The sequence below is a fragment of the Drosophila sechellia genome, chromosome 3R (genome assembly GCF_004382195.2).
Source record: "Drosophila sechellia strain sech25 chromosome 3R, ASM438219v1, whole genome shotgun sequence".
Taxonomy (NCBI): domain Eukaryota; kingdom Metazoa; phylum Arthropoda; class Insecta; order Diptera; family Drosophilidae; genus Drosophila; species Drosophila sechellia.
The window spans coordinates 23,261,541-23,288,700 of NC_045952.1; the positions used below are offsets into that span (position 1 = coordinate 23,261,541).

Genomic DNA, 27,160 nt, shown 5'->3' on the forward strand with positions numbered 1-27,160 from the left:
ACTTTTCCGCAGTTGTTCTCGGCGCATGCTCTTGGTGGGAACAGTTTGGACTTGGACTCGGTTTATCTGTCTGCTCTGTTTATGTTCTCAAATCGCGAGCAGCTTCGGTCGTGAACGGACGTGCTTTCGCTGTGAACTCGGAATCGGTGTCGCGAAACAAAAGAATATTGGCAACAAACTTGTTTGAATCAAATGGCCAAACGCAAATATCCGCAAAGGGCAGCAGGATAAATTTATTGGCCAGTGAAGTGAGTGAGTGTCTTGTTTCGAATTGGGTTGGCCAAAAGAAAAAAAGGGGACCCCTTTAATGTTTCTACTTGCAAGGGATGCTAAGGTTTCGGCAGAGTTTCGCATCATTTGCGAGCAACTTAATTAACGCAACAAGTGAATTCAAGGGTTTTCGCTCCTCCAATCACTGATTTTGTGCTCGTGATCTTCGTACTCGATTGAAATTCGATTACGATCGTTTTGTGTGTGCATTCAAATCAGCGTTATCAGTGTCTGCCCTGATCTTTGGTTTTGCGTTGAACATGATTATTATTATTCATTTCTCTGGTTTCCCGCGGCCAACGACAATAAGTTAAGTAAACACGCTGTTATTGTTGAGGATGCTGCTGCTGCTGCTGTTGTCGTTTGATGTTGCTGCTGCATGTGGTACTGCTGTTTCCATAGCTGCTGCTGCTGCTGTCACATGTGTTGCTACTGTCTCTTCTGCTGCTGCTGTTTCCAAAGCGGCTGTTGATGTCAATGTTGCTGCTGCTTCTGTCGCGTATGTTGCTGCAACTTTTATAGTTACCGCTGTTGCTGCCATCTCATATGTTGCTGCTGTTTCTAAAGCTGAGGGTGCTGCTTCTACCGTTGTTGCTGCTTCATTTGTTGCTGCTGATAGGAGCGCAGCGTTCGAATGGCTATAAATAAAAACGGCACGCGGTGTGTGCAGCAGTGAGAATCCCCCGTCCCGTCTCCTCCGGATTTTCAGCACCACCAGCAGCATCGCTTGATTATTATTGGTGGGTGTTCTGCGTTTTACGCGACCCCACACACAAGCACACAACCACACACACACTGTTATCTTCGCCGTGCGGTTTCCACTTTTCCGCTTTTCATGCCGTCGTTAAGTCGCAGCGCATATCTCGTCAATTGGCAATCTAAAGGCCGCCGGCATAATTAAAATAGAATCTTTTCTGATTTCGCTTTGTGTCGCACAGACATGTGTGTCTTATTTTGTTTGTTTTTCGTTTTTTTGCAATACGGAACAATTGCGAAAGTCAAGGTGGCCGCGAAAAGCCGCGAAATAGTAGGGAATTCCTATGCGATGTCAACGAACTCGATCTCTGCGTACCCAACTCATCTTGTCTGGCCTTTTATAGATTTATTTTTTTGTCCCCGCCAGTCAGTCTACTCTTTTTTTATGTTTCCCTTTGTTTTGACCAACGATCCTCGATCTTCGACGGCAATTAAAGGTAAGCCAAAGGGGTCCAGGAAGGTAGGCATTAGCCTTAATTGGCTTTGGTTGCATTGGCGGCTCGTCTTCGAAACTTTTTCATATGCTGCGCACTTTGTCTGTCTGCCCGTCCGTCCGAATGGAAGCTGATGGAAATTTATGCGTAGAGAAAGGTGGAAGAAAATGAAATGGAAAATATGGAATTTTTGAATTGAGTTTGGTGGATGAGGAGGGGGTGCTACACCTAGCACTTCCGGTTGCCAGAATATCAACTTCCGGTGGCGTAGAATTGTCAGCGGGGAAATGGTTTGGCACAAAAGACGCATATTGATATTGTTGCCCAGGCTGCTTACGCTCCAATAAGCACACCCACACACACACATAGACAGACATACAGACGGGAAGGTCCTTCGTCCTTGGGAGCCAGAAAACGCATTTCATTTTTGCTCCAGTGAGTTGGCCCTTGTCTGGCAAACGTTTTGTGGCAACTTGGCCATTAAGCATTTCGTGTTTAAGCAGCAGGATCTTTACCTCGCCCTTCCCTCGCAGGACGAAGGACCAACAGGACAGTACAGCAAGGAATAAAAATTGGCCGCGTATGCATTTCTTAACAACATTTCTGCACAACCCTCCCCCCACCCCCTTCGCTCCCCAGCGACAACATTTCATTTCATATTTTATGGCAGCAGCGCTTTGAATAGAATTCATTTGGATTCCCTTTCCCAGGACGCCTCGTCCACTTCCTTTTGCCTTTGTCAGCCCCTCGGTTTCCGCATCCCACACCCCAGAACCAGATCCCACATCCCTCATCCTCCCGGAGCACGCACTTCAGACTGATAGCGCGTGCTTAACAAATTTCTGCTGTATTTTTCGGTTCTTGTTCTCCACTTTATTATTTTCCGTCTTCCTCTTCTTTTTTTTGCCATGGCAATGGGGATTTTTTCCGCATTTTTAGCTGTCGCAGCAGGGTAAAAATTAAAAGCGAATTAAGTTCGAGGAGCGGTGGAGGTATCTAAAAGGCATCTAAAAGGTGGACAGCCGAAGATAACTGCACTTGACGCCGGATAGACCACAGGCATTATTAAACCCCAAATTTACCTGCCAACCAGGCGGGGTGGCAAATCTGCAAAAGAGATTTGAGTTATTTTATGGATATTACAAAGTATTCTGTATCTGCTACAGCAGCCATGAATTGGGGGCTTTTTGGAAAGGGTCTTTATTACACAAAACAAAAAAATTTTAAAAATATAGGTCTCTATATTCCACAAATGGCCCAATCATAGTTATTTACTCTTAACTTGCGAATTATCTTTTAAAAATACCCTAAAGTTGCTGTTCTTTTATATATCATGCAGGTTATTAATTCGATCGCTGAATTTTCTCAGTGTAAGACCCCAGGAAATACAAATATTTTTCCGTATGTAGGCACAACAGCTGACACCATCCTGCTAACAAGCAGCCGTCGCATCCACGTCCTCCTCCAAAGTCCTCGAGAGCAGGAGCACCCTGCCATGGAAAGTGTCACCCCAAGCTACTTCTTCTGTATTTTTACTTCATCTTTTGCCACGCCACTTTTTCTGCCCCCCTTCCCGCCGAATCACTTGGTTTCTTCCCAATTTCGGTTGCTATAAAGCAAAGTTAATGATATGTCGCAAGTGCTTGTTTGTCTGGCTGACTGGGGATGAGTGTGGGTGAGTGGCTCCACTTCCAGTTGGCTGAACGCTGTCGTAGCTGCGGCCCCATTCCATGTGTAATTAATTAAAGACTAAGCAGATTTTATATTTCACTTACTTGCTTGAGACTAATTTATGAGTATTTCCACTTTTTGTCATATTTCAATGTCCGCACGATAGACTAATTGGGTAGTTCGGTAGTGGTAGTGAAACGGGAAATCTTGAGGCATTCTTAAGGGTCAAGGATATCTTATGGATTTGCCTCGATGTAAAGCTTTTCATTGAGCTCTCAATGGCTTCGATTGCCTTGGTAGTGGTTTCGCCACTTTGTAGTTGGCCAAAGCCCAACTTGGCCCACAAACTTTTCACTTGCCGTCAGTTTTCTCGGATCGTTTTCACTTGCACGCATTTACAAGCAAGAAGTTAAGTCGCCAGTTTGCTCAACGGGGGGCATTTTCCGGCTGGAATTTGTTGGCCCATTCGCCCTTTTTTATTTGCCAAATTAAAAGGATTTCACTCGCTTTTCATATTTGCATTGGGAGAGCTGCTTTGCGTTTTTATTCTTTTCATATTTTATCGCCAGGCCTTGTAGCCCATTGCCAACAATTTTCCCACGCAATCACCATAAGAAGAAATCTTTGCCGCCATATTTCTGCAGGATTCCTGCTCCTCTGTCGGCTTCTCTCTGGCAATTGTTATTCATGACCCGAAACAACAGCAGGGTGTCTGCAGGGATGATGATGAAATGAGATGGGATGGGATGCGCTGGGCTGGGATGCCAAGGTGCGGCGCATCCCTGGTCTCCAATGGGCCGTGTTGGGTACTGATTCCCTTGGCCACACAACGCTCGTCATTCGTCGTTGTTAGTATTAATTATTTCTTAACTTTAGTGCCGGTTCCTGCTAGCCAGGTTTATAAATAAAGCGCAGGCCCTCCATGGCATCTAGTATCCATCGCTGGGCCTGAGTTCCTCCTGCTGCTCCGGCGACCACTGGTTATTTGCATCGTCCTTCGTCCGGCTTCTGTTGCAGATTATGACCCCAAAAGTGGGAGGGTGGCTAGCTGGCTGGCTGCCTATCTGTCTGCGGGGTATTTTATGGCTGAACTTTATTTACATTCACATGCCGAGCTGTTAAATAATCAGGACTCGACCCGACCACCCACTCATTTCGTTTGTGCTCTGCATCCAGGAGCCACTGGTCAGGATATACGGATGTACCGCCTGAAGCAAGAAGGGTCTGGGCAGTGGGAAGTGGTTGTGTGGGTTTTTGGCCATGGCCTGAACCGGCGTACAAGGGCCACAGGTGCCGGGCAGCCAAGTTTAATTATTTGCCGTTGGCTTTGGATTCGTTCTGGTTCTGGTCCTGCCCTTTGGGGTCCTCATCCTCTCGGTGTCCTGGCCTCTGGCTGACTATATCCCCCCTCCCCATGCCATCCGATGCCATCATCCCATCTGGTTGTCTGTTTGTTTGCCTGTTTGTTGTTAGTTCAGTCGCCTCGCTGCATTTTGCGCTTGTGAAGCATTTTAAATCGCATAAAAGTCGGCCGCAGCAGGAGCAAAAGGATCCTCAGAGCTCCTCTTGCTGACCCCCGATTCATTATACCATTTCGGCTGGCCCAGCCTTTGCGTCAGTAATTGAAATTAAGTTGTTGCCAAATTGAGGCTCGTAGTCCTGCTGCTCCGCCCACTTGTTACCCAAGTCGTGGCCTGCATTTCGATGTCCTTGAGTGCTGCCGAAAATGGTCCAGAAATGCGAAAAGTCGCAAAGTGCTTGGCACTGAGCTAAACAACAATTTTGTTTGCCCACAGTCATGCTGAATCCTTCTTTAAAATTCATTTGATAGCCATTTCAATTCATATCTTTTGCCGTTTAGCTAGCAACTGCAAATGTCAACTGTCAAACGGAGAAAATCAAAATTAGGCAAACAAAGAGCTATCGCAGCGAGTCCTGTCAGGATTTGCTCTTGTAAAACACTAAAAACGCCAGAGACTTCGAGGGTGGGCGTAAGTTGGCTGCTGGTGCTGATTCCCCGTCTAGTGCTACTCCAAATCAGAGACGGAGAATCGGAACCGCCCCGGCTGGAAAACAAGGATTCCCCAGCCACTTGACGCTTGTCATTGTCAGCTCTTGTAGTTGGAAAGTTGCGAGCACTTGACAAGCCTGATTGATGGCCTCGTTGCGAGGAGGAGCAAGTATGCCAGGATGCCAGGATGCCAGAATGCCAGGATGTTGGGCTGCCAGGATATCTGGATATCTGCTGCCTGACACTCTTATCGCATCCAATTAAACTAAAAGTAAATGGTGCGTGCCATTTGAAAATGACATCTTTAAGCGTTTAAGTGCGAATATCGAGGGGACTCAAAGAGCACTTTCACGAGTAGCAAGAACACTTATTAGTTTTTGTCAGCTATTACGTAGTAAAATTTACATTTGTTTACGCTGACGAATTGACCTAGAACTCTGATAAGAATTCACCTACCAAAATCCATGTGGGTGCGATAAGAGCGGAGGAGGAAGTTCATGAGAATGGGGATGGGAATGGGAATGATCAGGTCCGCACAAATTCCATAATGAGCAAAGTGGCGGGAAAATGGCAAAGTGGAAGGCGCTTTCACTTTAGCCAATTAACATACTTTTCAACGATTTTCAATTTGCTGCCAGAGACGTGGCAACAAAAGAAAAAAATCGCAAGACGTACATTTCAAGTTAACTTTTCTCTCCCCCCCTCAAGCCCACCACCAATGCTTATTTAGTTTGGAATTTATCAATTGAATTTTTAATTTCGCTTAAATGAGATGGCGGCAGCGAGAACGGCGCCGTCATCATCATTCTCGTCCCTGCCGTTGGTCCCATGCGGCGTATCCGTAATTATGCGAACGTGGATTATGGAAATGGCTGCTCGGGGGTTTCCCTCTCCATTCACCATTCTCCATTTCCCTGCAGAAATAGCTCCTGCTGCTCGTTCTTGGTTGGGTGAAATTAAACGAAATGAAATTAAGAAAATATGTTGCACTCCTTTTGCCTCGCTTCGCTTCGCAACTGTTTTGCTTGGCTGCAAAAACTTTCTGTCCAAGGTTTCGTCCGTGGAATTGTCTGTGTGGTGTTTGCCTTTATTTGCTAGTTGCCACCACCGCCATCACCACCACCATCATAACCACCACCAGCACCACGACCATCACCACACAAAAGGCAACTTAATTTGCCATAAAAAGCCAGGCGAGTCCTTGATTTGTTTTGTTTGAGCGGGGGCCGGAAATGAAATGATTTAATGAAATTGCCACAATTGCTGGGGAAAATCAGTAGCAGCAGCAGCAACAGCAGCAGCAGGAAAACAGTCTGATGACAATGGTTTTGGCCAAACATTCAAGTTAATTGAAAAGGTTTTGTGAATTGCTCGGGGTTTTCGGGGTTAAGCGATTTTTAATTACCTGTTATTGTGCATCGCAGCAAAGGTGCCTGCCTTTCAGAGTTTCGCCTGCAAATTAATTGAGTGCTAAGTTGAGGAGCGGCAGGAGCAAGTTCTGCTCCTACCTGTCCTGGTTTTACGGGCTTACTGCCTGACCATTATCGTCTAAGTCGACTTCCTTCACTCCCCCACGTTTTCCGCCCATCTGTTGGGTTTTACACCTCCTTTGTCCGTAGTTCAGATACGCGAGTTTTATGATCGCCCAAGGCGCAGATGTTGGTTGCATATACACTTAAAAGTGTATATGCCATGAGATACATATGTAAATAAGACACCGGGTGTGCACAGATTGAGATTATATGCCGGATACATATTTTGTCTAACATAAACCCATATTGATGAGGGCAAAACTCTTTGTGCTTGCCCCTGTGCCTCGCATCGATTGCATTGGATGCCTCATTTCGGAATTAGCAACTGCATCCGTGAGGCTGACATTTCCCAGCCAGAGTTCGCATTCAAATTGCAAATGAAAGCCGGGACAGCCGGCAAGATAACCCCGATTGGGAATGCATAAGTAAATTGCTTTCCCCCAGCCGAATGGTAATGTTACTACTGCCGATTTCGATCTGCATTTTCGCAGTTTAATCCCCAGCACATTTCAGCTTTGTATTTACCCATCAATGTGTGTGAAAGTGCGCCGTTTATTTCCGCCAAACAAAAAAATAAAAAATACAATTATTTCAGGGCCATGAATAAACGAAATCCAGCGAGCTTATCGCCCGAAAGTGTGTGTCAGTTCGAATGGGACAAAGGGCTATCTTCTATCTTCACCGGGGGCTTGGGAACACAGACCTATAGACTATATAGCAGCTAAAAACAAGGGAGTAAAACATACGTTTTACTTGGGAATTTGATAAAAATGTGTATTAGTCATACCTATTTTTAAAGGTTTATAAAAAATAATATTAACCAATAACTTTAATATGACAAGACCATACATTCACAACAATTTCATTGCAATTGATTTGATTTGATAAAAATAGCTTTAGAACGGTAAGGTAAGGTAAAAGCCTTACTTTTATCTAATAAATCATTTTTAAACTATTTTAGGATCGGAAAAACTGATATTCTATTGAAAAAAGCCTAAAATAGCAAACTAATACTTGAAACAAAGGGTTATCAGTGGGTTTAACGTACGTAAACAACATAATAATTGTGCACACACAGAGTCAGGGCGAATAGTTCCAGTGAGTCTGGTGCTAACCTGAATGAATCCGCATCCAACTCATTCCACAATCTAATCAATGCGTTTCCCGTTCTTGTTTGACTATTTCCATTGCAGGCCCGGCACGTGCTAATCGAAAATGCAGAAATTATACTAAGAGCAGATAGGTAGGCACATCTCATTCCAAACGTGGTCAGTGGTCACGAAACGAGGAAAGAGCAAAAAACCCTAAAATCACAAACCGAAGACATCAAAGTACACAAGAAGCCACTGCAATGCGTAGGAGGCGTGGTACGCCCCTGGGCGTCAGCTGGACGAACTGCGTCCTGCTCCTGGCCACCGGTCTGCTGGTGGTGCTCATTTCGGTGCACGCCAAGAACCCCAGGCCACATCGAGGTCTACCCGCACCAGCTCCCGCACCTGTTCCTGAATCCGTGGATCAGGTGGCAACTGAAAATGGCCATAGGCGGGAACCCACCGTCGATGGCAGTGTACTTCAACGGCTATCGGGTTCAGATAGGGCTGTTGACGAGGACGAGGATGTCGATGAGGATGGGGACGAGGGGCTGAAGCACCAGCACCTCGAGCATCGGCAACAATTCGACGCATATCTGGGCACAATCCGCCGGCTGCGTCGTCCCTACCGCAGCAAATACACCATCGAGCAGCTGATGCGGCTGCATGTGACACCAAAGGTATCCGAAGACATTGACATGGATCCCTGCAAGGCCGGTGAGTACGGGTTAGGGTGCACATATCCCAGATCCCTCCTGATTCCACATTCCATATTAAGCTTGCCACGGGTCACGGAAATGGCTTCGCATTTGCCTTGCCTCGGCGTTGATTCAACTTCGCCGTGAGCCAATCTCTAAGCCCCGAATCTATATATTTACACAGCGAGAAATATATATATACTTTTTATAAAGAAAAATCCTAAATTATACACTTAATATATAGGTATATAGTTTCGAAGTTAATAATAATAAAGCTGTAGTCAGTTTTTCTTTTAAGCTATCTGCCTGCAAGTATTTCTCTCAGTGCATATCTATATGAGATTTCACCGATACCCCAGTCAAGTCGTGGCAAGACAAAAGCTTTGAAAATTGTGTTATCCAGCGAGTTTGAGTAAAAGCGAAAAGTCTTGTTAACTCGAGACGCAGACAGCTACACACACGTGGAAGTGTCTCAGCTCCACTCAGAGCCGCTCCTCCTCCTCCCATCCCAACCCACTCGACATTATTTATGGCCACCAGCGAGACCCACCCACCTACCACCACTTGGCATCCAGCCCCCCGGAAAAGCCCCTGTCAGCCGCTTGTTGCAGCGCTGGAAATTAAGCGCTATTGTGGCATGCTACGTCTACTTGTGCTCATCCTGCCCTCCGATCAGCTCGATTCAATTGAATTTACCTTAGTTTGCAAAAAAAAACACGCAGGAGGGAAATAATAAAAAAGCAAGGGAAGATGTAAGGAAATTGACTGCGAGAGCAATGCGAAAACGAATGCATCGCCGACGTATCAATGGCTCCTATACACCCGCCTCCGCTGGCCCGGACAAGGATCCCCGTATCCGCATCCGCATTCGCATCCGCATCCGCATCCGTATCCGCATCCTGGTCGGAGCTTAAGTCGGCGCTTGTGTCTGCCAAGGGCAGAAGCACCGGCTTCGATTGCAATTTGTCTGCCTCGAAGTGGTAGATGGCAAGTTTATCTGCGGGTCCATCTATAAGTATTTGCTCACATCAATTGTCAAAAAGTTGAGCTCCGCCCTGCGGGTGGCAGTCCGCCATTCATCGAATGCCAAAAACCCAGTCAAGGACAGGCATTCCTCGGGCGGAATCCTCTCCAAAGTATGCGTATATTGAACGGCAAACGACTTCCGCACTAACTATCATCATTGACAATGCGACGTCAAGTGTTTGAATATCCGCGTCTTTATTCCGCATTTTGGATTATATTAAAGGGCTTTAGTTTGCACATTTAAAAAATTAACTTATATGCTTATTTATAAGCAGCTTTGTCGATATAAATTTATGCCGATTAAAACAGCGGTGTAAACATTCAATTAGTAATTCAGAAAGTGATAATTGTGACCCTTTGGCTGATTACATCAATACCAAAAACATTTAACATTTCGTTATTTGTTTGCAAAATAATACAAATATGTTAACCGGTTATTCTTTAAATGTGCTTTAAAGTGCTTTTATATATCAGCTTTCGCAGAATGTATATGGTTTTAAAATGCAAATGATTTGTTGTTATGCCTGTACCATTATGCCATTTATGGGCTTTTACGAACTCATCATCTCCCTTTTATGAGCATTGCGTTGCCCCCATTTGGGTAAATTACTCTCGTTGGGCCCTTGAAGGTCTGTGTCAGGCGCTTCGATTGCCAGATAGGTCACACCGCCACATAGATCAACCATTTTCGTGTGGTTCCCCAAACTTTCCAGCACGATTTCACAATCAATCGTTCGCAGTCCACAATTATTGAATTGTTTGCATTGCCGTTTGCAAATAAAAAAATTGGGTCAAAGTTGATTTTTAGTGCACAGACTGAAGGCATGCATGGCTTCCTAATATATGCAAATGCACGCAGCTATCTATAGATGGATTCCATTGAGAGGGGGAAGGATGAGGGGGGATGGCTGAGGGGGGGAGAGAAAAATAAACAATTTTTACTTCGTTTCTGCACGCACAAAGCAGCCTAATTGAATTTCGGAGTGGGATCACGAAAGAGGGAAGCTCGTTGCTAATCAACTTTCAATTGAAGTTGAAGCAATTTGAAACTCGAAAATTTAATTTGCCAAAAATGTGCACTGTGCGTTGCAGAAACGAAAATCCCACGGAGTGCACACACGCACACACACACATTTAGTTAAACAACAAATTTGCCAGCGAGTACTCGAAAGTTAATTAAGCCCTTTGAGGCGGCAGCGCCCATAAGTAGGCAACACGAAAGCGTTTAGCATTGAAAATGCATAGTAGCGTGTCATAATGCATTCGTGTTGGCCAACACTTTAAGGAATTTGCAGCGACTGGGCGACAATGCGTTGCATTGCATTGCGTTGCATTGTTCGCTGCGCTTTGTGCAGATTCGCTAATTAATTTGCATAAGCCAAGTGCACAAAAGTTCCATCAATGCCGGAGGAGGAACAATGGCAAAATGGGCTTATGGGCATCAAACGAGGCGTGACTGTGGGCGAGGAACCAGAAATCAAACCGCAAATGGCACTGCAAATGGGCGGGCAAAGCCCGAGCATTCCCTAGGAGTGCAGCCAGAGCCAAGTTGACGACAGTAATGATGACAGCAGCATCACAATAACAACCGCAAAGCCAGGACGACCAAAATGTCAGTCGTCGGCGGCGGCGGTCGAGGAGGAGGCGCCATCGCGAGGATGGCTTCAAGTGGCCTGGCTGATGGAGGATGGAGTGGAGCGGTGTGGAGCGCACAAAACTCAAACAACCTGCCCAAGTGACTGCAAATAATTTCCCACCATGCCATGCCACAACGCACCACACACACACACATACAGCTCTTTCTTGCGGGGATTCCCCCTATCACGATTCACGATTCACACTCACATTGATGCAGCTCTGGCGAAATGGCAAAATGTCAGAATGGATCGGCTGAAAGGCAACAAACTAACGCCGCCGTTCGCGCTCTCAAATAAAAAGGCACTTCGAAGGCATTGCATGCATATAGCTGCAGGATGCGGGGGCCACCGAATGTAGATGGAAACGGTTCGTGTTTCAAGGGAAACTCGCCCACCCCCTTCCTTCCCTAAAACGAAGGAATAAATCTAGGGGAGAGGCAAGTGCAGCGCAGCTGGGAATTGCTCAATATGAACACTGGGAATATAAATATAGCCTAAGATAGATGATCGATGCAACTTACATCTTTAGGATATTCACATTTAAGGATAAGATTTATTTATAGATGGTAAAGTGGAATTTATACCATAAATTGATTCGAGTATTTTCCCACAGTGCTGACGGTACATATATCCTTGCGAAATCCTTCGAGTTGATTCCTTCGTACCTGCTTAGTGCCCTGCAGCTCTCTCTTAAAAAGTCCATCGCTGAGCTAAGCAAGAGACTGCTGCCAGAAACTATTTACAATTCGCACTTTTAGCATTGTGTGCAGACGGATTGAGTTAGTTTGTAGCGTTTTAAAGGGGTTTTTGGTGGGATGAGGAGGAGGCGCTCTTCGGTTGGGTGGTGAGGTGGCGGGGCTGGAGGCGCAGATTGTTGGGATGCTCACCGCAAAACAGCCAGCAGGATCAGCTTACAAAGCCGCAGGAGGAGGCAGAATGGCAGGGCAAACGTTTTCGGAAGGGGAACTTGGTATGCCCTTAATTAAAAACCACATCTATTTAATGCTTAACTTTGTTTCATCTACGCAAATAAACACATAAATTAATTCAATTTTCTGGCAGGCATGCCAAACTAATTGCCGTCCATCAGTGAGGCAAATTAATATATTTGCCCAGTCATTGACCTCATTTCGCCTGTCGAGTCTTTCCGCACTCAAGGTTGCACAATAGATTTATGTAAAGTGCATAAAACTGCTTATGTGCTGATGGCAGATTCGGCATGCATTTTGGCAGCGAAAGCTATCGTTGGATTTCAAACGAGAATCTCGTGCTTTGGCAGTAAAAGCAGGACGAACAAGAGCCGGGAGAAAAAACGGAAATGCAGCTGCGGAAATGCTAGAAAATCGGAAGTGAGCTGATTCGGAGATCCTTGAAAGGGATGAACCGGCTGAGAGGACTTTGTCAGCCATTGACTGCATTTGCAGCACCTGCTTTGCCCATACTTTGCAACAGTTGGACGAACATTTACAAGCTCCATCTGAATTCACACCACCCCTGCTCTCGATTTCAGGTGCATTTATTGAAATGACATTCGTGCCACAAGCAGAAACATGTGTAAATAAAATAAACTTGCATTTGAGCTGTTTACATAATTAATTAATGCCAACAAGAATGGCATGAATGTGGGCGACTGTCTGCCGCTTTACAACTGTTGCGGAATTTCTGCCATCGGCTGACAGCAGGATGCATTTCCAAACTTTTTGCTGCAAACTTCACGGCGCTCCATGTGCATGTGTGTGTGTATGTGTAGGGAGTAAACAAACACCACCCTACATGCATACATGCAAGCATTTGTACATGCACACGTACATAAAACAAACAAGTGCCTTGTGTCTGAGCAACCTGTTTGCCAGAATTTGTTATCCTTGCCGGCTGTATGCTGCAATCATTGTTTATGCAAATTGGCATAAATAAGCAGGCAAAGCAAACAAGCTCAAAAGCTGCTCAGATAATGCCACAAAATGGAGCTTATGTTTCGGCACACAAACACATGCTTCGCACACTCCCATATGTACTGTATTTATGTATTTATGTATATACATAAATCCTTAGTCGTGTGAGCGCCTGCAGCTGTGGGCAATCCGTAATTTATGCAAATCGCATTTTAAATTTGTAAATGTTATTTTAATTGTTCAGCCAGCGTTCGGTTGGCCCAGATACGAAAAAAGGGGCGATACAAATCGAATTAATCCAACCCCGGCAACTGGCAACCAATGACCAAAGCAGATCTGAACTACAATTTATGATTTCCATTTGCATTTCAACTTTCCGTATCCTTGAATCCTCTGCATACCCGCTGTTTTTGTCCCATTCCCAGCATGATGAAAACGGAGTGTAGGCGACGGACCAAAGACAAATTGAATGCGTTCACCCCATTTTTTTTGTGTTTTCATTTTTTTCTTTTTGGCCAAAGCAAGTGCCAAGAATCCAATACGGAATTCATATGCTGGCTAAATAAAATCGAACCAAATCCAGTCAAGCGAACATTGAGCTTCATTTGCAGCAGTTGAACACTTTTATTGTCGGAATTGCTTTATTACGATTTTGAGAGCCAGTGCTTTGACACCAGCCAAAACAGAAACAGAAATAGAAATATGTATAAATAAAATGTTGTTACACAAAGAACCATATCGCATCGAAGTATTTTACAAAAATATGGCCACAAGGCCTAAATGCCATGGACCGCATTAACACAACAATTCCATCAAATTGTACATGCTTTCATTTGTAACACAAATAATCCGGCAGCAAATAGAAAAACAAATTAACAAGTGCTGTTGGTGAAATTCATGAGAACTTTCTATTCAATTTAGGGACTTTACTCATCCTGCAATAAAATATGACGCAGTGCTAGGCAACTGATATTTATAAATTCATATATATTCTTTTTTATAAAAAATGTTACAGCATTTTTAAAATCTTTAATGCAGCGATTTAATATTCTTCCATGTCTTAAGAAAATTATAAAATTCGGATGCCAACCCGATAGGCAAATAAACAAGATACTCCGCTGATATCTGAAATGTCTGCATTTTATTTAGCATCATTTGTGGGCAATGTGCAAAAAGTGTACGAAAATAAACGCGACGGCAACGAAACACTTTTGAAGCAATTGCACCGTTGATGGCACAATTATCAGATGCAACTGCAAGTGTCGTTTGAAATGGTTTCCCTGGTGGATGGTGGATGGAGTGGGTGGTGCTGAGTGGTGCTAGCTGGTTGGTGCATAGATGCGGACCGAGTTTATTGAACCTGCCGCAGACTTGGCTGTAATAAAGTGGCACCAAAAAGTTCAGTTCAGTTGAGTTGAGTAGGTGAACTGAATGAAGTGCGCACACAACTTAAGCACACTCCAATGGACTAGCATATTCACACATCAGGCGAATGAATATGACTGCGCTTTTCAGACCCATTTTAAATTGAAAAACTGTGCGCCCAGCACATATATACATATATACATACATATTTCATCCTATATCTCCTGTATTCCCGTGCTCCAAGCCAAAAACTTTTTCTAAAAATGCTTTGTGCGAACGAGCAGCTCGCTTCTCGTTTTTTGCCCACTTTTTGTGCGGCTGCAATGGAAAATAGTTTTCGTGTCTGCCGTAGGTGCAAAGTGGCCATAGATGCGGACTCCGGCCACAAATACCGCTCCGTACAGCTGCATAAATATTTCGACGCAGTTGTCCATCATAAATCAGGCGCACTAACTTAAACATTGGCCCGCCATTGTTTGCCCCCCAGGCTCTATCAGTTCTATGAGTATCTGCGATTTGGCCGGCAAAGAGGATCTGGGGATCTGGGCATGTTTGTCCAGCGAGGAGGAAGCATAGGGAGAGTCGTCCAGGCATGGCAGCACATAGACACACACACACAAGACTTCGACAGTCAGTGGTTTCATAAGCCCGGTCTGGGCGATTGACCGACTCCTACAGTGGTCATCGTGGCACTCCAACCGATTTTGAGGTGTGACACGCGAAGTGAGGAACGGCAATTGCTTCCATTTAATTAGGATTCATTTCGGCAGTCGCCCACCGAAGATAACCGTTGAAACACACAGATAAATGTGTCACACATGATTTGATTCGTTTATTCAATCATTTGACACTCCAGCGAAGCGAGCCACGATTTCAACTTATTCCACTTGTCGGTACACAGAGAGAAACTAAACTGCTGTTAGGAATATGGAGTATGAGTTCCTTCATCTGTAGGATGATGCGATGAAACAGTTTATAAATATTTATAAATATGTTATGCCAATTTCTTGCACTGTGCAATCGCAAAGTGCTTTCCCATCGTACGAATGTTTTTCGAATAAATAAACAAGCGCAAAACCCGCTCACCGACCGGCACACTCATAAAAAGCAAACAAAAGCCTAAATCGTGCCCAAATCCAAAACGTCCTGTCGGGTCACTCGTCACCATTGCCATCGTGGCCATCTCCAAACTCCAGCTCCATTTTGGGGCAACTATCCGCATTCGCAGTGCTGCTGCTTTTGGCTAATGGTCGAGGTCCTCATGCAATCTCTGCTGCCGTCGGATTAGTTTGTCCAGCCATATATATTCCCCCATCCACATCCGCATCCGCTCCGACCAATCTACATCCTTCCTGCCGCTCCGTCCGCATCCGAATGCGATTCTGTCCATTTTGTGTTCGAGTGCTTTATTTGTCCGGCTCTATTTGCCTTGATTTCATCTTTAATTTAGGCATCGCCTGAATGTCCATCCGTCCATCCGTTTGCCGGTTTTATGGCTTGTTTGCTCGCTGGACGCTTATCAAAACATAATTCCGGCCATGATGGATTCTCCGTCCGCCCATTTAACATGGCCGCGGGGCGTGGCCGGTAAATTGAATTTCATTGTTATGGCTACGGTAATTAATACGCACACACATACACAAATATAGCACACTTACGTGCCGAGGGAATGAAGTCCCATACACGCACACACAGAAGAATGGGGGTCACTCTGATATGCATACATGCATTTCCGGTCGCTATATGTGCGCTCTTCAATTGCAGATTATGCATAATTACAGCCATATTTACAATGCCAGCAGCGATTTGAAAGCCAACGGGGTTAACCAGTCAGTTGACCAGTGAAGGCTAATTTTACTTGTACGGAGTCGTGAGCCCCCGAGATTTAAGCAGATTTGCAAAGGAAACGCTTGAGGGAATCCACAACTTGCAAGCAGAAGGGCAGACTTTAAAGCTAAAATATTCTGCAAAAATTGGAATAATATATTAATGGTAATCTGTAAAATCCGATACCCATTAATTGGTTAAATTTGAAAAGCGTATTATACGACTTTTACAAATGGAATTACATCCTTATCAGTTTATGCCATCATTTCAAAGCTAACTTATAAATTTGGTAATCTTTTAAGCTGCTTTTTGAATTCGACGTCATTCTCGCATTCAAATCACTTTCAATGCCAACCGAAACTGCTGATCAACTAGCATTTTTTGTGCTCGTCCCCAATCCTTTTGAGCCCCAAGCATTTTTGCTGTTTAATTGCTTGCATTTTATTTGCGCACATACTCGTATTTTATTTTATGACACAGCCATTGACATCCGCCAAAGAGCACAAAAGCCATAAATAACAAAAAGAAAGGACCCAAAAATAACCAGGCAAGCACCAGCAGAAAAAAAAGGTGAAAAGAAAGCGCACTCAACTGACCTCAACAATGGCAATCAGTCGACGTGCTCTCTTCAATTATTTGCTTTTGACCCACAAAATGGACGAACGACTCTGGACTCTGGACTGAATGTTGCCACCACACAACTGATGCGATGCGTCAAGTGTTGGGGATGCTGCTACTGGTTTTCGCACGTATAAAGCGTGGCCCAGAGCGAATAATCAGTTGGAACCATACAGCCAGGCAGCAGGGCAGCCGGAGCGATGGTGGGTTTTATTTTTAATTAAACTGGCAGTTGGCAGTCGCGAGTTCCGGCCGAAGAGCTCATAAAGTGGGCGGGCGGGCAGGCGGACAGACATTACGCATACGCCGCGTGACCAGGATTTAGGGAGATAGGGATTCGGGGGCAAGAGGACAAAGGGCAAAGGGAAAAGGGAAAGTGCAGCCAGAATGTGTTGAACATTTTTGTGGCCGCCGTTAAAAGGGTGCGCAACTGGACTCGGAACGGAAACGGATTGCCTCTAAAATGGCACGTTTTGTGCGTCAGTTCGTTAGTGTGAATGATGTGGGTGGGCTAAGGACCAAGTAACAAGGACCAAGGACGGGGGTCGAGGGACGAACGACTCTGGACTCGGGATGGCAGACTATGCGGGAGGTGGCGACGCTCAAAAATTTAATTACTTTCACTTGTGCGAACTGTTTGTCTGCCAGTCAGATGAGTGGACGAGACGGCCAACAGGCATTTAACGTAAATGTAATGAAATTGCAGACGGACTCAGACGCACACCGCCTGCTCTCCGTTTCCGTTTCCCGTTTCAGGGAAACCTTCTTTGCCCGGTTAACGTGCTGTTAGCACTCCTTGTGCGGGTGGCAAATCTAGCGAGCTTTGTGACGCATTATGCTGCAAGTTTTCTCGCCTGCTGTGAGCTGCGCAGAGTGCATCGTCTTTTTATTACCACATTCACGTCCACTGCCAAGTCCTCCTTCGTATCCTTGCTCCTTGGAGGGCTGGAAACGATAACGGGATTAAATGCCAACTGGGAACCACTTTCGACCGGTTCTAGTTTAACTTCTGTGTGCCACCATTTCTCTTTTCTTTGCCGGCATTGAAATCAATCATCCGCCATGTGGGCTGCTATGTTTTAAATTTAACTTTTATGTATGCACAGCCACGCAAGCAAAGGGTACATACAACATATGAACGAAAGTATATATGTATATATATATTTTTAATTCACAACAGGGCACACGTGTTCGCAGCACTGCACAGATTGTGTATGTAAATATTTGCACAATTCTAGAAATTTGTTTGACTGTTAAATCAAATGTAAATACGATATGTTTTCAAAGTCAACATGCTGCAAATGCAGCTAAAACAATGGCCGCAGCAAGTAGGAAAATTGGCGAGAACGTGAGCAGATTGAATACACAAATCTCGATGGCGTGTAATTTAATTCAGATTTCACAGCACATTTTGAGCGAACGAACTAACAGGATTTGTATTTCAGCCAGAGTTTTGATCCCACACATCCAGGTTAAATCATAATTCCGATCTTTAACAGAAACACAGACGTCTCGATGCCCCGCAGTCCGTCATTTAGTGGGTGTTCTTTGGGGGGCCAACGCCATTTCCTGTTCATTTGCTCCTTTTGCTCGAATTGCAGCAAGGCCACCACAGCTCGGTTTACGGTGCGTATGATTGACATTGATTGGACCGCAGCCAAACAAACTGTGTGGTTTGGCTGGCCAGACCCTTTTTTCTTAATTTTTTACCCTTCTGATGCTCTGATGCACTTTCGGGAACTAAATCAAAAAACGTTTGCAGCTTGATAAATATGTAATTTGCAATTTTGGCCAAAACAACACGCAGCAGTAAACCAAAAACCCATAGCAGGAGTAACAAAACCTAGGAATCCAGACATGTTCAGCTGCTTCCACATAGGGGTTACCCTCAGTACAGTGAATACTTCAAAGTAAGTAAGGGGTTGTTTAACATAAGTTAGATGGAAAATATTTAGGAAACTGAGCACTTCCAAAAAGTAATAAAGTAATAATTATTAGGTAAAAGGATCGAATGAAGGGAAATCTCTTTGATTACTTGCTATTCGTAAGGCTACAAATTTAAGATTATTACCCATTGGATACGTGTACAACCGATTGGCATGCGATCCAAGTGGCAATGGATTTTACAATCCGCCCACACTCCCACGTGGAATGACCCACTTCCCAACAAGTTAGACTCACAGTTGCGACTCAAAGATGATTGGTTTTGCCGCTCCAGTTGTAATAATCAAATTGCCAGCACCCGTATCCGCATCTCCACATCGGAGTTTTCCAGCTTTCGAGGTCCCCAGCTTCCGTGGACAGAAGGAGCAGGTGAATTGCGAGGCGTGGCGGTGGGAAAAGGGCGGAGTAGGAAGTCAGTGGAGATGCAAGATGGGAATGGCAATCCAGAGGAGCAATGTGGGCCACGTTGAGCGGCCTTCAAAAGTCAAAAGGCGTTAACGTTAATGCCGCCCTATCATGAACTGCCTGGGATCCACATCCACTCGAGCGCAGGCTTCACTGTGCCAGCCGTGTAAATAGCATGAATGCAATTTTATTTTATTTATGTTTGAATTAAGCAGAGCTCTGAGCAGCCAGCCAACCAGCAGCATTTCAGCATTTCACCAGGAGCACTCAGACAGTCTTTATAGGCAAATGAATTGCTCTATACCGAGCTTATTTGGAAAAATGTGGAGCAAATGCTTGGAGCTGGTAAATGCTTGTTTTGACATGAAAAATAAAGATTAATGTTGCCGAGGGGATGGTTTAAAATGATCTGCTTAAAATATTAAACAGGCAAGCTGAACAATTGCACGTAGAGTCTGTATCGGTCGGTATGAGGTATTATTTATTTCCCCCAGCTTCTATCTTTTTTTTTGTTGAATGTGCAAACGCACTTAATTAATTTTGTTTAACATGTCTGAGGCAGACAGGGCAACAATTTCATATTTTGCTTGTTAACTGTTATCGTTGTTGCTGCTGCCATTTTTACCGACCACTGCTGGCCATAAACTCCCTTATGCACATTGCGTATACGCCGCGTGGAGCGTGGGCAAACAAAGGCATCAGCTGGGCAGTAACTCTGGACTCCAGCCATCCTGCTGATGAGGATGCTGATGCACTGATTAAATGGATATGCAGAGTGTGTCTATCCGCCTGGCGAAATGACGGTCAGGGCAGCACGGCTTTATTTAATTTCTGGGCAGGATGGTCAGCTGGGGTAGTTGGCCAGTAGATGTTGTCGGTGCGAATTATAAATTACCAGCTGGGCGCAGCGGCCCGACAGCTAACCAACCGTCAACCAAGTGTACGGATGAGCGGACCGGGAGCCACATGAAATTTCAATTAAAATAAAAATTTATACGCTTTTCGCCTTGTCGCTTATAATTAAAAACAATTTGTAAGTTATGGGAGATGGGAGCAGCACTGCTATAATGCCTCTAATTTAAATCGCTTTATCTCTGGCCTTGCAGGCGGTTTCATGGACGACATTGCCCTGCCGGAGGGTGATTCCGGCCCGGTGATTGCCCACACGCCCATCAACGACGAGGAGCATGAGCGCCAGGAGGTGGAGCAGCTGCTGGCTGACTCGCCCAGTCCGGTTCATGACCCCGCTTCCGTTTCCGGTGCGGCCAACTCGGGGCCGACCAAGTTCAATGCCACCTTCCAGCTGGAGCTGGAGAAGCTCAAGCAGGAGGTCTACCACGAGGGCCTCCAGGTGGAGGAGGAGGGCCTCACCGACATCATCCGCAAGAAGACCAAGCTGCCCAGCTCAGGTCCGGTCAACCTGAAGGCAGGACAAAGCCAGTCACAGAGTCAGGTGAGTAATAAAAGAGGGCATGAAATACGGAAGGGTCTTTCAGTTAGAGATAACTTTATGAATTCACTAATTTGACTATAAATATTGATATTATTACCAAGTAGAAATTTATGTAGGAGGTCATTGGCATTTGCAAATTTTAAAAGTACTTAATAGGTCTGTACACTCCTAATCCCTCAGAGTGCCAATGAACCTGTGAAGCCCGGCTCGGAATCGCCCTCCGATTACGCGCAGGCATCCAGCTACAAGAATGAGGTACTGCCTCCGTCGGAGCAGCGAATCCATACGGACAAGCCAGCACGGTTAACGCTGGCCGAGATTGGACCCAAGTCCAGCAACAAAACGCAGTCGCTGCACCGCAATGTGGACACACGCAAGATTCAGTCGGACAACAAGGACATCGAGGACGATTCGGGCAACAATTTTGTGGCCAAGAGGAGGCCATCACAGATTGTGCCCACTTCCTTGCCGGAGCAGCGATCCACTCCGGCTCACGTGTACAGCAATGCCGGAGGCAATGGCATGCAGCTGGACGACGAGGTGGACTTCTTGCATTCCCGTGGAGTGGTGAGGAGGCGTCACAGACGAGGACCGAAACAGCGGTGAGCCAAAAATGCTAGAACCAAAATAAAGATTCCATAAAGGATTTATGCAAAATACATTTGGTATTAAAAAATCGTTGCATTTTAATACCTATTTATTGCAAAATATTAAATCTAATTTCATTAAAAGCTGATTTATTGCTTTAAATAAAACATGTAGCAAAAGCGGAATTTAAGTACCAAAAGTCCATATAAAAAAGCTAAACAATAAAATTATTTTTTATGCCGGAAAGGCCGTACAATAGGTGTTTAGGTGTTTATTTAAAAATGATTAAATTCAATTGTCAGAATTCCTAGAATTTTATTTGCGACTAATTAGATACATTTAATTGGTTTTTGGCCTAATTAAATTGCCATGAGTTCTTTTTACCTCGTTTATTGAAATCTAAACTCAATGGGTTTTACCGCAGCAGGAGCAACCAGCACTTGGAGCACGAGGCCAAGCTGCAGAGATTGAAGGAGGAGCTCAGTCGTCCGGTCATCAAGGGTCACCACCGCCAATCGCACCACCAGAAGCAGGCGCAGCACCGCCAGCACCACCAGAGCCACCATCGAAAGAAGCACCGTCGACAGCAGCAGCATCATCGTCGTCGTGGCCAGAGCACCACGCAGTATGTAAACCATTCCCCGCCAGGATTCAATCAATCGCAACAGGCCCAGCAGCAGTCAGTGCCTGAAATGGATTTGCTGAAAGCGGAGTAAGTTGGGCAATCCCCACCAGCTTTTCCCACCTTCCCGTTAACAGAGTACCCCCCACCCCCCATCTTGGGCAACCACCGCCGCCACATCCGTTTCCGGTGCCATTTCCTGGCCCCACTGTAAATTGCTGGCCATTTTCATTCAGAGGTTTTTCGGCATAAACTTTAAACAAACAGCAGCCATTTTGGCAGCTCACACAGACACAAGCAAAGGCTCATTCACACGCACACACACACGGGCCCATTCACACAGGCCCATTGCTCATTGTGCGGTTGTGTGGGTGTATGCTTGCGTGTGTTTGTGCATGTTAAAAGTTATGAATTTTAATAGAAATTCGCGTGCCAAAAGTTGTGCTATACAACAACAGTGATAAATGTATGGAAAACTGTTGGCAATTAAAATTACGCATACCCTTCGTAAACTTTTTGCCCGTCGCTTTCCAAAATCATCCATATCTAACAGGAAGACATCTTCCCCCTCCATCTGCAGAACACCCAAGAATAAGGAGCCACTGCGTCATCGGGTGGCTCGTGCTGTCACCGCCAAAAAGGAACGCATCTGGGACTATGGCGTGATTCCGTACGAGATCGATGGCAACTTCAGTGGCATCCACAAGGCGCTTTTCAAACTGGCCATGCGCCACTGGGAGAACTCCACGTGCATCAAGTTCGTAGAGCGCGACCCGGAGATCCATCCCAATTACATAGTGTTCACGGTTCGCAGTTGCGGGTAAGTTTGGGTCCCTGGTCAGTCCCAGGAATATCATTCTATTGAACCCCCTAATTTCCCACTAGATGCTGCTCATTTGTGGGTAAACGTGGCAATGGACCGCAGGCCATCTCAATTGGTAGAAATTGCGACAAGTTTGGCATTGTGGTCCATGAGTTGGGTCACGTAGTGGGCTTTTGGCACGAGCACACCCGTCCGGATCGGGAAAAGCACGTGGTGATCGAGCATAACAACATCATGAAGGGCCAGGACTATAACTTCAACATGCTATCCCCCGACGAAGTGGACTCGCTGGGCATGGCCTATGACTATGACTCGATTATGCACTACGCGCGGAACACCTTTTCCAAGGGCACCTACCTGGACACCATCTTGCCCATCGAGATGAAGGGTCGCAAGCGTCCCGAGATTGGCCAGCGGTTGCGCCTTAGCCAGGGTGACATTGCTCAGGCGAATCTGCTGTACAAGTGTCCAAAGTGCGGAAGAACCTTCCAGGAGAGTTCCGGCATCTTTGCCTCACCATCTCATTACACGGCCGGAGCTTTGAGCAATGAGACGGAGCACTGCGAGTGGCGGATCACAGCGACTTACGGAGAAAGGGTGGAACTGAAACTGGAGAATATGGTAAGGCCATATATAGTTATTATATTTATATCTGTCAGTTTCTTAACCCTTAAATTAGTAGCAAATTATAATCCCAAATCTGCTTTCTTAATTTCCTCCTAGAACATCTTCAAGTCAAACAACTGCGAGACGGACTATTTGGAGATTCGGGATGGCTACTTCGAGAAATCGCCGCTCATCGGGCGCTTCTGCGGCAAGGTGGACAAGGAGGTGATCCGTACGGAGTCCAGTCGCATGCTGCTCACCTATGTGAATACACACCGCATCGAGGGCTTCAGGGGCTTCAAGGCGGAGTTTGATGGTGAGTGGGTGGAATGAGTGGGTCACAAATGGGGAATGAAAGTGGTCCCTGCCAGTTCCTGACATTCCGTTTTCATAGTTGTTTGCGGTGGCGAGTTGTTCGTGGACGATGCCGTTGGCCGTTTGGAGTCGCCCAACTATCCACTGGACTATTTGCCCAACAAGGAATGTGTGTGGAAAATAACTGTGCCCGATAGCTACCAGGTGGCGTTGAAATTCCAGTCCTTCGAGGTGGAGAACCACGACAACTGTGTCTACGACTACGTCGTGGTCCGGGACGGTCCTGGCCAGGATGCGCCGCTAATTGGCGTTTTCTGTGGCTACAAGCCGCCGCCGAACATGAAGTAAGTGCCACTGAAGAGGCGCCCATCCTTTCTTCTCGGCCCCCTTTAAAACGAAGGAACTCTGCTTTTGTTCGCCGTCCCTTTGCAGGTCAAGTGGCAATTCGATGTACGTGAAATTCGTGTCGGACACATCGGTGCAGAAGGCGGGCTTCTCGGCCGTGTTCATGAAGGAGGTGGACGAGTGCGAGACCCAGAACCACGGCTGCGAGCATGAGTGCATCAACACCCTCGGTGGCTACGAGTGCAGCTGCCGCATCGGATTCGAGCTCCACAGCGACAAGAAGCACTGCGAAGGTGGGTTAATTGCGGCCCAAGTGGTGCTCAATCAAGTTATATTCCTTTTTATGTTAATAATTGCAAGGGGAAAATACATAATGGGTATAAAGGCTCTAGTCATGGGTTAAATAATAATAAGGATACAAAATCAAAAATGAAGACTCATTTAGTTGAATCCTAAACTATTTCGTTTTTAACTGAATTTCTTCCTTTCTATAAAGATGCCTGTGGCGGCGTCATCGAGTATCCAAATGGCACCATCACTTCGCCCTCGTTTCCCGAGACGTACCCACTGCTGAAGGAGTGCATCTGGGAGATTGTTGCGCCACCGAAGCACAGGATATCGCTGAACTTCACCCACTTCGACCTGGAGGGCACGGCGCATCAGCAATCGGACTGTGGCTACGATTCGGTCACAGTGTACTCAAAGCTGGGCGAGAATCGTCTGAAGAGGATCGGCACCTTCTGCGGCTCCAGCATTCCGCCCACGGCCACCTCCGAGAGTAATGCGTTGAGACTGGAGTTCCATTCGGACAAGTCCATCCAGAGATCAGGCTTCGCAGCCGTCTTCTTCACAGACATCGACGAGTGTGCCGTGAATAATGGTGGGTGTCAGCACGAGTGCCGGAACACCATTGGATCCTACATCTGCATGTGCCACAATGGGTACTCCATGCACGAGAATGGCCACGACTGCAAGGAGGGCGAGTGCAAGTACGAGATCTCCGCCCCCTTCGGCTCCATCTTCAGTCCCAATTACCCGGATTCCTATCCCCCAAATGCGGACTGCGTGTGGCACTTCATAACAACGCCGGGGCACCGCATAAAGCTGATTTTCAACGAGTTCGACGTGGAATCGCATCAGGTGGGCATGAGCTTATTCATAGGTTTCGTCCTTGAAAAGACATCTTCTTTGTGTACTTTTCACTTTAGTTTCTGCTAGTCAGCTCAAAGACCTGTAATTTGCATTGAATTTCTAACAGGAATGCACCTACGACAACGTGTCAGTTTACGATGGGGAATCCGAGTCCAGTTCGGTCCTGGGTCGCTTCTGCGGGGATAAGATTCCCTTTCCCATCTCCTCCACCAGCAACCAGATGTACATGGTACTCAAGACGGACAAGAACAAGCAGAAGAACGGGTTCAGGGCCTCCCACTCCACGGGTATGATGGTGTTGAAATCCTAAGCCATCCGCAGTTTCAACATTTCAATAATTTACTTGCAGCCTGTGGGGGCTACTTGCGTGCCACCAGCCAGGTGCAGCAGTTCTACTCGCACGCCCGGTTCGGGAACCAGGACTACGACGACGGCATGGACTGCGAGTGGACCATCGCGGCACCGGACAACAGCTACGTCCAGCTCATATTCCTCACCTTCGACATCGAGAGCAGCGAGAACTGCACCTTTGACTACGTGCAGGTGTTCTCTGACATAGACGATGTATATGGACAGTATGAACCCATGTACGGACAGTACTGTGGCAATGTGGTGAGTATACCTATTTCGGTTATACGGAGAACATTTAAGACAAGCTCTATTTATTACAGCTGCCTCAGGACATCAACTCCATGACCCATTCTCTGCTGGTTCGCTTTAAGACCGACAGTTCGGTGACGATGAAGGGCTTCTCCGCCTCATTTGTGGCCGTTCCCAATTCTGGGGAGTATGACCACTCGGATGAGGATGTGGAGAACTCGTACAGCTCCGAGATGGTCACCCCGTTTTCGGGCTCACCGAATAGCATCTACATCGAGGACACGCAGGAGGACACCGACGAGTACAACGACTTCAGCGGCAATTAACTGGTCTTGAATGGGCAGTATCGTGGTCGATATAGTCTGCCCAATCGGTACTACTCCGGAAAGGCATAGGGCGATGGTGGAACCACTGACCGTGCGCCAAAATACATGACAATATATTAAAACGGAATTTATTTAACAGATTTAGGCATATCGTCGCGTACATAAAACAGACTTTCCCGATCTTCCACGCGCACTCTTCTGGCCAAGTCCAGGATATAATCAAAGATCCAATACTAGTTTTAGGCACTCGAAACACACATTGTTAGGTTCCAGTCGGCTAAGATCTGCGGTGGCAATTACTTAGACCTATGTCATACATGTAATGTACTTTGACTAGACTTCTCTAGACTCTGTAGCTAAATGTGCAATTCCTCTTTCCCCCTTGCATTTGACTGCTTTTTTCTCTGAGGCATTTTCTTTTCGGATATCTATATTCTATATTGTGCCATATTTAATGGTAATGATGGAGTGCATTTCCTTAGGCATCTTAGCGTAAGTCAATGGGTGGCCCATATCAAAATCGAAACGGAAGTTAGGATAGAACAGAGATACACACATATCTTCGGAAGCACCGAAAGTGGAAGGTCCTTACAGATGGATTGAATTTTTCACACAGGCATATGTACAACTCTCGGATATTTGACTCAACTTAATACGTAATTAAATATATACATACATACATACTATTAAAATTTGCATAGTAACTATGTTTTAAAACCAAAACAAAACGAGTTTGAAGAATGTTATTTACGGACTTTTGGGTTTATGGGCTCATGGGTTTATGGCCTTAGGTTCCACCTTGCCACGCCAGGCAGAAGCGCCATGGCTCTTGAATAGCATTTGGAGGTGGAATTACCACGAAACGATTCGTTCATGCAGCGGATTTACGATCATTAATGACCTGCCCTAAAAGGCTCGAGCCCGCTTAAGCAACACCTGATCCTGGGCAAATGCCCCTGAGCCCGGCCAGCGACCCAGGTAGATGGGAAATGTCAAGGTGCGAGCAGGGATACCCAAATCAAAATCCATTGAATGCAAACAACAGGCGGCAGACAATGGTCATCCCGAATCGCCAATGAGGAGGGGTCGGATCAGGTCTGGTTATGGCTCTCGTCTCTCCCTCTATTGAGCTGTCCCTTCGAGCGGTCAGTCG

The 27,160-nt window shown here is 45.9% G+C and overlaps 1 protein-coding gene across 1 annotated transcript; it reads left to right on the plus strand.

The window, feature by feature from the left end:
- The first annotated feature begins 98 nt into the window (after positions 1-98).
- LOC6607792 (dorsal-ventral patterning protein tolloid) lies at positions 99-26,735 on the plus strand. Its single transcript, XM_032720481.1, has 14 exons — positions 99-252; positions 7,868-8,482; positions 20,284-20,630; positions 20,811-21,232; positions 21,643-21,930; positions 22,421-22,660; positions 22,726-23,284; positions 23,387-23,585; positions 23,664-23,928; positions 24,017-24,222; positions 24,426-25,069; positions 25,188-25,368; positions 25,431-25,693; positions 25,753-26,735. The coding sequence occupies exons 2-14, from the start codon at positions 8,026-8,028 to the stop codon at positions 26,005-26,007; spliced, it is 4,326 nt and encodes a 1,441-aa protein (XP_032576372.1). The 5' UTR covers positions 99-252; positions 7,868-8,025; the 3' UTR covers positions 26,008-26,735.
- The last annotated feature ends 425 nt before the right edge of the window (positions 26,736-27,160 follow it).

Coding starts and splice junctions, on each gene's coding strand:
- LOC6607792 (XM_032720481.1), top strand. CDS start 8,026: ATGCGTAGGAGGCGTGGTACGCCCCTGGGCGTCAGCTGGACGAACTGC. Junction 21,931..22,420: donor ATGGATTTGCTGAAAGCGGA/GTAAGTTGGGCA, acceptor CTCCATCTGCAG/AACACCCAAGAATAAGGAGC. Junction 25,369..25,430: donor CAGGGCCTCCCACTCCACGG/GTATGATGGTGT, acceptor ATTTACTTGCAG/CCTGTGGGGGCTACTTGCGT.